The sequence below is a fragment of the Antechinus flavipes genome, chromosome 2 (genome assembly GCF_016432865.1).
Source record: "Antechinus flavipes isolate AdamAnt ecotype Samford, QLD, Australia chromosome 2, AdamAnt_v2, whole genome shotgun sequence".
Taxonomy (NCBI): domain Eukaryota; kingdom Metazoa; phylum Chordata; class Mammalia; order Dasyuromorphia; family Dasyuridae; genus Antechinus; species Antechinus flavipes.
Window position 1 is genome coordinate 37,008,780 of NC_067399.1, and position 12,656 is coordinate 37,021,435.

General features: G+C 39.2%; 1 protein-coding gene across 1 annotated transcript; it reads right to left on the reverse strand.

Annotated features, from left to right (window-relative positions):
- Window positions 1–811: 811 nt before the first annotated feature.
- On the reverse strand, window positions 812–12,187 carry LOC127547533 (zinc finger protein 184-like). Its single transcript, XM_051974454.1, has 5 exons — window positions 12,039–12,187; window positions 10,287–10,360; window positions 8,255–8,381; window positions 7,614–7,712; window positions 812–4,959 (listed from the first exon to the last, which is right to left on the reverse strand). The coding sequence occupies exons 2-5, from the start codon at window positions 10,317–10,319 to the stop codon at window positions 4,130–4,132; spliced, it is 1,089 nt and encodes a 362-aa protein (XP_051830414.1). The 5' UTR covers window positions 10,320–10,360; window positions 12,039–12,187; the 3' UTR covers window positions 812–4,129.
- Window positions 12,188–12,656: the final 469 nt, after the last annotated feature.

Sequence of the window (12,656 nt, forward strand, 5' to 3'; positions counted from 1 at the left end):
TTTGTTAGCTTCTTTTTCCTAATACAGTTAATAATACATATGCCAATTCAAGTCAAAGCTATTTCTGTTAGGGTCTTTGGGTTTCTGGAAGAATAAGATACATTCTGGTATAGGCTTCAAGTCAACCAGATTAATGGGGTTTCAAAATAGAAATTTACTCAGCTTGTTTACTCTAATTTATACACAAAAAGGAATCCTACTTTTGCTCTTAAAATTTCTGTCCTAGGAGTTCCTTCCAATACTAACCAAGTCATGCTAGAGTCTTTTCAGGATTTAGTCTACAGAATCCTTTATTAACATTACTCAATTAGTCATTCAGCCTCTTACTTTTCCTGTTAAATCATCTAAAGCCATGTTGGATTTAGCCATTTTTCCCAATTCCTAGATTTTTCCTGTATCATTTTGCTTCTATCATCTAAAGTCTGTCCGCTTATGGTTTTTCTACTGGAGTAGTTTTCTAATCTAATCACTAAAACCAACTTAAAGAATCAAAGAGTTAGGAAGGATCTCAGAGACTTATATAGTATAATTTGAATCTGAAGAAGAACATTCTCTGTAACATCTGACAAGTGACATTTACCACTTAAAACTATTAGTGGTAGGAAAACCACTAAGTCATAAAGCAGTCTAATGCAGTTTTTTGACAGGTCTGAATGATTATCTGTAATATATTACCTTTCCCTCCCAAGGTAGTCCCACCTCAGAAAATCAACACTGGGTTTCAGTCAACTAGATTATCAGCACCCTCTCAAAAACATAGCTTGCCTGTTCCAAAAAGCAATTTTACTTCACCAGACATAAAACAGAATAATTCAAAATTAAAAGTATTTAATCTAACAGCGTGACAAATAAAGTAATAAAATATCCCCTGCCCACATGGAGTACATTTTCCCACCGATTATCAGAACAGATGAAAAGAACATATATGAAGAGTACATACATGACATAGGAACAAAGATGGAAGAGGCATGTAAAAGGAAACATATCAGAAACTGATATAGCCATGGCACATGTGTGACTGGGGTGATGTACTTCCAAATTGCAGTACGAATAATGTCTTCTGATGACATTAATGAACTGTTTTCTCCTAGATGCTCTGGCTATCCTTCTCCATGCATTATACAACCTTTGCTAGAGGAATCATTTTAACTTTCCAGTGCTGCCTCTAAAATAATTCATAATTTACTGAGCTATACTCTGCTTCTTCTACAGGGCTTTAGGCATTAAGTGCTACCTCCTATTCTCCGTTTCTATCTACTGTAATATAATATTTAAATTGTCTTTCCTCATAAAGGGCAGGCTGATTTTTGTGATGCGTATTTAAAATCACCCAGAGTCAGGAATTCAGGTTAAGGAAAAATCTACAATCTTTATTCTCAGTAGAGGTGAAGAAGGATTGCGATAGCAATATGGGCAGCTGCGACAGGAAGCCAGCTAGCAGAGGGGGATTGGAGGTGAAGGGCGGTCACGATAGTAATGAGAGCAGCTGTGTCAAGATGCCAGCCAGCAGTCTCTCTTTCCGCTTCCCTTCTCGGCCCCGCTGCCTCCACCCACCAAAATCGTCATTTCCTATATAACACATCAGGACTTGCACAAAGAGTGGGCGGGGGCCATTCTTTCTCAAGCATATATATTAATAGAATATGGTCCAATTACTATTTAGTCTCACGTGCTTGGGACCTCAGTGCATCAACTCGAGCCTCAGCCTATTACAGCTTTTGGTGCATATTTTGGAATTATGACATATTACATCCGTCTGGGGAACTGACATACACCATAAAATACCCCCAAGTCTTCTCTTTGGAATACCATACTCTGGTGCCAATTTCCAACTCATGGTACTGGGTATTATCTATCTTTGAGTTAAAACATTCCTTATAACTCCCATTATGTTCTAGATCCTGAGCTCATTTACTTAAAAAGCATTTCTTAAATACTTACACTAACATCCCATAGGAGTTTTGTATAGGTTAGAACATTATGGTCCACTTTATATTTAAGAACTTCAATCAGTAGCATGTAACTGAAACTAGGAATTGGAACAAAAGCTAAGTGAAATACATAGGTCTCACAATTCTGCCTTATTATACATTAACTGCCACTTTTCAGTTAAACTCAAGCTTTCCAGGCCTCTCTGGACTTAATAAAGACTTGAAATCTGCCTCTTTATAACTTTTGTCAATCTAGATTAAAGTAGAAGATATAATTCACTATTTTATGTGAATTCATTCTGACTTTCCCTTTGCCTCTCAGAATATTATTCTCAAAGAAGGCACATTAATTTTTCAGAATTCTGCCTCTTCTCACCTCCAATCTCTATCCTTACTTTAGTTACCCTGAAAGGGTTTCTCTCCAATATGAATTCACTGATACACAATAATACTCTTACTTTTTTGGAACACTTCCCCAATTTCCTGAAGTTCAAATGGGGTTTTCTCTAGTAAAAATTATCTGATGTTTAACTAGCAATGGGCTAAACCTGAAAATCTCCCTATGTTGCTTATCTTCAAAGGGTTCCTCGACTATGGATTTTATTATGTACAATAAAGTCTGGACCACAAACTCTGCTACATTCATTACAATCAAAAAGTTGATGTTAAGATTTCTACCCCATCTGAAAACTTTTTGACATTCATCACACTGGAAAGATTTCTCTTAAGCATGAAAGATATTTAATTTCGTGTTAGGCTTTGATTATTGGTGAAAGTTTTCCTATATAACTAAAATTCAAAGATAATCTCATTGATAATTCTTATATGAATTAAGGCTTCCCTTCCAATTAAAGGCTTATCCACATTCATTACATACTTAAGGTTTCTCTCCAGTATGAACTTTCTTTATTTAATATACATTAAGGTTTCCTTTTGTGGCAAAGACTTTCTTACATTCATTGCAGAAAAAGGTTTTCTCTCCATTATGAGTCATTTCTTATATTGACAGCACTTCATCACTATGAAATATAGACGGGAATTTAGATTTTCATAATTTACATAATTCATAATATTCATAAAATTCATAATATTTACAGGGTTTCCTCTAGTGTGGATTTTTAAATATATTTAATATTTGCCCTTCTTGTTAAAAGCTATTTATAACATTATATTCAATGTGTTTTTCCAAATATGAGTTATTTTATGTGTAATATTTTTTCCACCTAGTTAAAGGCTTCCCTCATGAGTTCTTGAATGTCTATTAAGTTTTCCTTTCTGAATGAAGGTTTTCCCACATTCATTACATTCATAGGGTCTCTCCCTAGTATGATATACTTGATGGTAAATTAGGCTTTGTTGATTAGTGAAGGCTTTTCCACATTCATTACATTCATAGGGTTTCTCTCCAGTATGAATTCTTTTATGTCTTTTAAGACTTCCATTCTGTCTGAAGGCTTTTCCACAATCACTACATTCAAAGGGTTTCTCTCCAGTATGAATTTTTTTATGTATATTCAGATTTCCCTTGAGGTTGAATGCTTTCCCACATTCATTACATACATAGGGTTTTTCTCCAGTATGAACTTTCTTATGTATGTTAAGGTTTCCTCTTGTGGCAAAGACTTTCTTACATTCATTGCACTGAAATGTTTTCTCCCCAGTATGAGTTGTTTGGTGATGAATTAGGCTTTGGTGATTGGTGAAAGCTTTTCCACAATCATTACATTTATAAGGTTTCTCTCCTGTATGGATTCTCATATGTCTTTTAAGATTTCCCATCACAATAAAGGCTTTTCCACATTGATTACATATGTAGGGTTTCTCTCCAGTATGAATTCTCTTATGTCGATTAAGGTTTGCCCTCTGTGTAAATGCTTTCTCACATTCACTACACTGAAAAATTTTCTCTCCAGGATGAAATATTTGATGATAAGTTAGGCTTTGATAATTAGTGAATGCTTTCCCACATTCATTACATACATAGGGTTTCTCTCCAGTATGAATTCTCTTATGTGATTTTAGACTTCCATTCCACCTGAAGGCTTTCCCACATTCATTGCATATGTATGGTTTCTCACCAGTATGAATTCTCTTGTGTTTATTAAACTCTTTCCTTAGCATGAAAGCTTTCCCACATTCATTACATTCAAAAGGCATCTCACCTGAATGAAATCTCTTATGATTTATAAAGTTTCCCTTCAGATGAAAGCCTTTCCACACTCATTACATATATGTGGCTTCTCTCCAGTATGCATTTTCTTATGTACCCTAAGGGATATGGGGTACCTGAAGCCTTTCCCACATACATTACATTTCAGATGTTTTTCTCTAATATGACTTAATTTATGTGTCTTAAGAAGTCCTCTTCGGCTAAAGCCTTTACCACATTCATTGCATTTATGGGATTTCTCACGAGTATGAATTTTCTGATGTTGCTTAAGGGATGAATGGTATCTGAAGCCTCTCCCACAGGTATTACATTCAAAATGTTTCTCTCCAGTATGAATTAGTTTGTGTGCATTAAGACTTCCTTTCTTGCTGAAGGCTTTGTTACATTCATTACATTTATGGGCTTTCCCCCGAGGGTGGGCTCTCTGGTAATGAATAACATTTGACTGATAACTAAAGGGCTTCTTGCATTTACTATACTTAAGTTTCGTCCCAATGGAGATTGTCTTAGGTTTAAGTGAGTCAAAAAACTTCTTCATATTCTTTACAAGTGTACTGTATGTAGGAAGATTTTCTCTTATGCAAACTCTCCGTTGTGGAACAACAACTGATCCCAGATTGAGTTTTTTTCCAAAAATATTACGTTCACGAACAGATTCACTAGTGAATACCTCCTGAGACTGTATTTCTTGGTTTTCTTTTTGTCTTTCTAACCTGACATCACCATTCCAACCTTCTCCCAATGTGTAATGCCAAGGGCTTTCCTTTATGAATCTCTCTTTCGATGACTGTTCCATAAAACTATTCTGCTTTACAGTTGACTCCTTGGTTTCACATTTTGTCTTCTGACTAGAAGAATCTGAAAATAACAAAAACATGTCAATACTCATCTTTCTCCACACTAGGAATTTTAGAAAACTCTGATCAAAATAAAGATATGTGTGCTGTGCTCTAAACTACATCTTTTCCTTCAATATAGAAACTTTATATATATATAGAATAGAACAGAACAATAATTGCTACCAGGAAATTTAAACCAAAAATAGTTTTAAACCAAAAACAAATGTGAGTTAGATAAGAGTACAACTCAGTGAATTTGTAGCTGCTCAAATAACCTTACCCTAAAAATATGGAGCTCACTGTCTAGGCAAGTTATTTAAAGTTTCAATTTTTCAGGAAATTCTTTAAGCCTTAGGAGCAGCAGAGAAGGAGCCAATATGCAGTGGTAAATATAGTTTCTTCACCCTATTCCTTATTCAATATTTTTATCCAAAAATTTAATGAAATCATAGAGAGCACTTTTTTCTTTTGTGAGGCAATGGGAATTAAGTGACTTGTCCAGGGTCTCAAAGGTAAAAAGTATTAAATGTCTGAGGCTGGATTTGAACTTTGATGGTCCTGACTCCAAGGCCAGTGTACTATGCCTTCTAGTTGTCCCATAAAAAACACTACTACCAGTACTGCTGAAGACACAAGTTTATGTGAGATACCTAATATTATTAGATGAAAAAAATCAAAATATAAAAAAAAAATCAAAAGCATAAAACAATGGGATAGTACAAATAATATATAATTCAATAAGGACAAATGCGAATGTCTACACTCAGAATTCAACTGTAGAAATACAGGATTATAGAAATATGGTTGAGTGGCCAGGAAATTTTAGTTGACCCTACGCTGAAAATGGACCAACAGTAAACACCAATTAAGGTTATCCTAATGCTGTTCTTATGGACAAGTGGAGGGATTAGCTAGATAGTAAAAAAGGAAGATAACATGACTGGTTCAATAAGGAGTCATTAACATCTAGATGTAAACATGTTAAGAGTTCCCTAAAAGAGTACCTGAGGGAGCTACTACTGAATTTAATAATAGGCAATTTGAAACCAGCATGATTATATCTATAACAATTGAGTTTTATGCAGAGATTATGTCACATTCTGTATTCTTCTAATATTCTTGCCATTCCTCAATCTGTTATCCAAGTCAAATCATTGCTCTACTATTATCCCTCAAAAGCATTTCCTATTTAGCAATCCATTCACTATACCACTATCACTCATTCTCAAGGAAACATGCATTGACTTCCAGACCATTCTTCCAGCTTTTTCCAGACTTCAGTCCAGGCCTAAACATCTTCTTCAAGCCATCTTTGTCTACATCCATCTTCTCCTCTATACTAACACAATTTTTAAATGACAGCACACCACAATATTCTAGTTAAGATAGAGAATGATGGGACTTCCACAGAATCTTTGAGTTGAAAATATCCCAATATTCACCTAGTAAAACCTACAAAACTGAAGGTCCCATAGACATCATCCCCCAAAAGTATCATTAACAGCTAGTTATAATTGAAATGTGGCACAGAGTAGAACAAGATTAAAATTTGAAAAAATATCCTTAGAAGATAGGGAAAAAAAACAACAGGAAAAACTACTGGATATAAAAGAACAAGAGAGCAAGCCTTAGCTGGAGTCCTTGTTTCTACATCTACTGGGCAAGCAATCATGGACAGTAAGAAACCTCCCTGAGTTTCAACAGCTTCAATGATAAAATGCAGATAATAATACATACATGACTTATCTCAAAAGTCAGAGAAGTACATGGCAAGACAGGAAATTACATATATGTAAACAAACTCTGGATATTATCACAAAATGAAAAGGAGAAAGAACTTTAAAGATCATTTTCCATAACGCAGTGAGACAGAAGCTAGATTGTAGCATTTCAAGGAAAAGACATGATGGTGAAGGTGGGGAATTGGAGGAGGGGGTAGAATTTTAAAAGTGAAATTACATGACCACTCCTAGGTCCAAGACATGGAGGCTATAGACTGGCCAGCTCTTAGCAGAGGGAGAAATGAAAAAAGACAAAGGAAGGAAAGGAGAGATTAGAGGGTAAGGGGGAGAGAAGAAAATAAGAAAGATAGGAAGGGAAGTGAGGAGATAAGAGAAGGAGAATGGGGGGAAAAGATTGCAGATGAAATGTTGGTAGTGATGAGGTCTCATATAGAAAAGAGATTAAAAAGTCCAAGGTATATAAATAAAACAAGTAATGAGATCAATGAAAGAATTTTGCTATATTTAAGTGGACTTATACTTGTGTGTACATACATATATGCATATATATTTATATACATACATATATATATGCATATACAATTAGACATATATGAAAATTAAAAGGTTTGAAAAGAGAAACTAAAAATGCAAAAAAAAAAATAATAAATTTAGGAGAGGGCAGAAAACTATGGATCTAGAGTACAAGTAGAGGGGTTAGTATCAGAAAAAGAAAAATCTTTCTCAAAGATATAATAGGGGAATAAGTAATAAGTGAAAGGAGGTCAGCAAAGAGAAAGATGAGTTCATGGGAGAAAACTTAAATGAAATAGAAAGCACACTCCTCCAAAGACCTAAGAACCCTTAAGGAGAGCTCCCTGTCCAGCAGGGACCAATGACCATTTGTGATGGTGCTCACAGTGTTTTCCATCTTAATTCTTCACTTACTCACCTAGAAAAGTGCTAATCAAGACTCCTCCTTCTGTCATCCATGGTGCTTTCATTCTTTCCAACTGGGAAATAACATCTGGTATGGAAAGAGGAACACCTCCTTGGGAGGGAATAAAAGGAGAGTAAGGAGGTCAGAGATAGAATTCAATCTTGCCTTCATTCTCACTAGGGAATAGAGGGCATGCAAGGCAAGACCAGATGGAGTACTAAGGACTCCTGAAGTCTCCATATTGTATTATCAGAAAGTATGAGAGAATGTGTCACCAGCTCAAAGGAAATGACTATTCTAATATATTCTTAGCCTAAAGAGAATGCAAACTGGTGACATCTTCCAAGTATCTACACTGGTTCTTTGGGGGGTAATTCAATGATCTGAATGAACAGCCAGTAATAGAGGTATGCAGCCCTAAGGGAAGCCCACTAAAGCTACTGATGATTTCCCATTATCCAACACATTTTTCACTTAAGTAAAAAGAAGATATACCAGTGATTCTGAGTACTAAACACCTGTGAAGACACTCCCCGTCATGTGCATTCAGGACGTTATCCCTTCTCATGCAGAGGGTATCAGTCAGCCAAGAGAAAATGAGAGGACAATCCAAGGGAAGTTAATAAGTCTGTCTGGGGGAGAGCAGATCTTACCAAGGGAGATAAAATTCTCATAGATCTCCAGCATCACATCCCAGTACATGTCCTTCTGAGAAGGTTCCAAGAGCCCCCATTCCTCCCAGGTGAAATCCACAGCCACATCCTGGAACGTCAGTGGGATCTGAAATAGCAAACAAGAACCTGCTCATTGGGGATCAAACTTATGGAGAGTAAGAGGAAGACATGAAGTTAGCAGAAGGTAAAATTGGCACTGTTCCTCAAAGCACAATTTTAATATTTCTGGAGAAATGACTTACTGGATGCACCATTTTATACTAGACTCTATTATAGAAAAGTTTCCTGCTCAAAGTCAGCCTTATAAATGAGCACACACACACACACACACACACACACACACACACACACACTAGTTTAAAAAGCCACACCCACCCTACCCTGAAACTTTGTCCCAAAAGACTGAGGGGAAAAAATTTTAAAAAACAAAAAAAAAAAGACTCAGGAATGTGCTATAAGAAATGACAAATATATTTCACATAAATAGAGAAAGATCTGTAAGAAGTGATATAAAGTATTTAGGGAATAATGAAAAAATAATATTCACAATTACAACAGTTAAGTGAATGAAAACAACTTAAAATGGCAACAACAATCAGATCAAAAATAGCACAGTTAGTAGAAAGTGATGGATGTATGGTAGGAAAGCCTGCAATCACATACAAGCTCTGCCAATGACTACCTATGAAACCCTTGCCAAATCCCAACCTGTCTGAATATGCTTTCTCATATACAAAATGAGGCACTTGAACTAGACAGATGACATGGAACGTCCTCTCCAGCTCCAAACTGATGAACCTGGACATCACTGATATAAAATTTATATTATGTTACTTTTAAAAACAGATTATTGATGCGGCATTTATTAACTATCAGTCAAAAACATTTATCAAGAGCCTACTACATCCTAGATACTGTGCTAAGCACTGGGGAAAGACACATAGAAAGTCAAAAAACAAACTCCCTGCTTTCACAGAGCCCACAGTCTAATAGAAGAGACAACCTATAAGAGTTATGTACAAACAAGTTATATACAGCTTAAAGGGATTAGTAAAGGCTTCTCTAGATGCTAACATTTTAGCTAGGAATTAAGGAGCCCAAAGAAACTAGGAAGTAGGAACAAGAAAGGAGAGGATTACAAGCATAGAGAGTGCATCTAGTTCAAGAAATGGCAAGGCAGCTTGGTTCACTGGATCATAAAATATATATTGAAAATACAAGAGGTAAAAAGATTGGAAAGAGAAGGGAGCAGGTTAGGAGAGGAAGGGCTCTGAATGCCAAGCAAGATTTTATAGTTGATTCCTGAAGGTTACAGAGAATCACTGCACTTTATTGATCAGGGGAGTGATGTAATCAGATCTGGGCTTTAGGAAGATATTTAGGAGGATGATTTGTGACAGGTACATCAACCAGTGGCCTATTGCAGTAATTTAGATGTAAGGTAATGAGGGCTTGGACTAGGGTGATTGCAATGGTAATCATTCTTAATTATTTCACTTTTATGTATTCTGGATTTATACATCATAGAAGAATCAAATGGGAGTGATATGGGGCTGGGTATCAAGGTAAAATTTATCAACACAATCATTTTTTTAAATTGTCTCTGGTAAATAAGTCTTGCTGACTCAGTAAAACTATCTGAGGACATGAACTAAGTTTTATGCTTCTTTACCTCAAAAAATTTAGGTCAGTACTGGCTCCATAATAAGTTGAACAAATGAATGAATGTTCAAAGGAGAGATCAGCTCTTAGCAAATGCCCTTTCCCCTCACAATGTATCATCAGTTAACATCGGCAAAATTGACAAAAACTGAAGTTCAAGTTCAAGCCCCTAGAACTAGCAAAAAACATGAAAAAGAGAAGGTAGAGGGAAAAGTATGACATTTCAGGGGAGACACACACAGACACAGAGAGAGATAGAAAGATACAATCTCAGAGAGAAAGAGAGAGAGAGACAGAGACAGAGAGAGAGAGAGAGGAAGGGAGGGAGGGAGGGAGAATCTTAACTCACCTGGGATCTGGCTGTTGGGAGTACAGAAGTCATCCCTCCTCCTTACTTTTTCTCTTTTGGAGAAGAGCAGAGCACTGAGAAGCCAGAAATGAATGACAAAAAAAGAATCAGGAGGGAGATTAATCCTACCTACGCAACCAAGCATGAGGGAGCTGTCATAAGTGTTACCAAATAAAATGAGCAGAAGCAGCTGATGGTGCCTCAGTGGAAAACAGCAACTCAGCCACCTAGCCTCACTCACCAAGCCACTGAGAGTCACGGGAGAGGTGGTTTTGGGAGCCATTCTCAGGGTAAACAACATGAGAGGTGCCAAAGGACTGGGCAAGGGCAAAGGTTATCCCAGTTTTCAAAAATGGAAAATTTATATATTACAGAGCAGCGAGATTGATTGATTTCTAGCACAATTCTAGCCCCTGCCAAGAAACAGTCTGACTTTAATGAGCATTAAGAACTATTATATTATTAAAAACTATTAATTTAATAATCGATAATCACGAATGGCTAATTATCATTCTGCTTCTTTGGGAGCACAATGAATTTAATGACTACTAAGGAGAGACATGTAGAAGAGGGAGCAGGGATCCTGAGGGGCAGCAGGGCCTCCTCAAGCACAGCTTCTATGAGATTAATCTCCATTCTTTGGGAGGGATGAGGACTAGCCGGGGAGATCCTGCTCCAGCACGGCCCCCTTGGCAGCCTCTGACCATCCTGCTCCTACATCACCTACAGCCCCGCCTCCACTCACACAGCCACTGCCCCGCGCAGGCTCCTGCCTCTTCTCTCGGCACTCTCACACAGAGGGATTCTCCCAAAGCCTGTTCTCCCGTCTCTCCCCTGCTCCATAAGCTCCCGTGGCTCCCTACTGCCCCCAGAATCCAATACGATGTCCTCTGATATTTCTCAGACATTTCTAGGTTCTTCCCCCTGCTCTGGATTCTCTGGCTGTTCCTCTCCCACAACCCTCCATCCCCCAGCCCTGGGAGTCTCAGCCTGGCCACCCCCCCAGGCTCTCCCAGCTCCTCCTGAGTCTCAGCTGCAATCCCGCCTTCTGTAGGAGACCTTGCCCTGCCCCCTCCTTCCCATGGAGACGACCTCTCACACCCTCTGCAAGCCCCTGCCGCGGGTGAGCACAGAATCCGTTGCTCTGCCTTTGCTAGTCTCTGCGCTACTTGGTTAGGTGTAGGCAGCCCGCAAAGCAACACACGGACCCCTGCGGTGCCGCTAGGAAATGTATGAATGAAACAGACAATGAAATTGTCAGAATCGGCCCGTTCCAGCAGCTCCTGCACCTTGCTCTGCGCAGGCACCTGGGGACTGACCCGCTGCTCCCACGCCCAGCAGCAGGGCTCCTGCCTTTCCTAGGACCCCATCCTGAGCCGCGCACACCGGCAGTGCCTAATCAATGCAGGCTGGTAACTGATCGATGCCGGTGGCCTGCCCCCTCTCTCCCTTGGGACTCGGTCTTGGACAGCTCTTCTCTTTCGGTGGTTCCCTTGTCGCCTCTGCAAGAGGACCCCCTTCTTCTCTCCAGGGCCAGCCTCCCCCATCCTTTGGGGGGCGGGTCTTGGGTTGGACTCCCGGCTCCCTGTGGTCCTTCTTCAATCCCACTCCAGCCCGTTCAGTCCCTGCGCGCGAGCGCGCGCACAACATACACACACACACACACACACAAACACAATCACTTTCAAGCAGTCATACTTCCACACTAGCCCCTACAGAAACTCATTTTCATGCCTGGGTGCAGACACTTACACTTTCGCACGCGCGCGAACACACTCAGATGCTTCAGCACGTGCGTCCGAGCCAAAGCTAATCCATCTCTACTACCTCGCCCCCTCTCACTCCCTCGCAGGGAAGGCCCCCCAAATAAGTGCTCAAGGCTCCGAACCCGGCCGCTTCCGAACCCGAGGTACGCCTGCGCAGATTCCGACTGGAACTACAATTCCTAGCATGCCTTGCGACTTGGTCCGGGTAAGGCCGAGACCTCGGGGATCAAGGGCCCTCCTCGAAAAGGATTCTGGGAAATGTAGTTAGGAGGTGGAACTGGAGGCAAGCTTCAAGAACCTGAGACTTCCGACAGCTTGGTGAGTAGGGCAAGGAGGAGGAGGGAGCATTAGTGGCCTGGAAGGAGATAGGGCACTTTGGGAGAGAGCGGGCGGTGAGAAATAGAGGAGAAATCCAAGAGATAAGGCAAAAAAAAGAATTGAGGGATAGACAGAGAGACTACAGACGCGGGTAGACAGAGGACGGGGCAAGAGAGAGAAAAAAAAAGGAGGAGAGGAAGGATAGACAGATGAGAGAGGAGAAAAGAGAGTCAGAAAGAGAATGGAACCAGGATAGTCAGAATCTTGGAGAATCCTCATGCTCTTT

What these genes read in the sequence shown, in the direction of transcription:
- LOC127547533 (XM_051974454.1), bottom strand. Translation starts at nt 10,319, where the DNA reads ATGACTTCTGTACTCCCAACAGCCAGATCCCAG. An exon ending in TGAGAATTTTATCTCCCTTG is followed by an intron (nt 7,713 to 8,254) that starts GTAAGATCTGCT and finishes TTCCCTCCCAAG; the next exon opens with GAGGTGTTCCTCTTTCCATA. An exon ending in CTTGATTAGCACTTTTCTAG is followed by an intron (nt 4,960 to 7,613) that starts GTGAGTAAGTGA and finishes TGTTATTTTCAG; the next exon opens with ATTCTTCTAGTCAGAAGACA.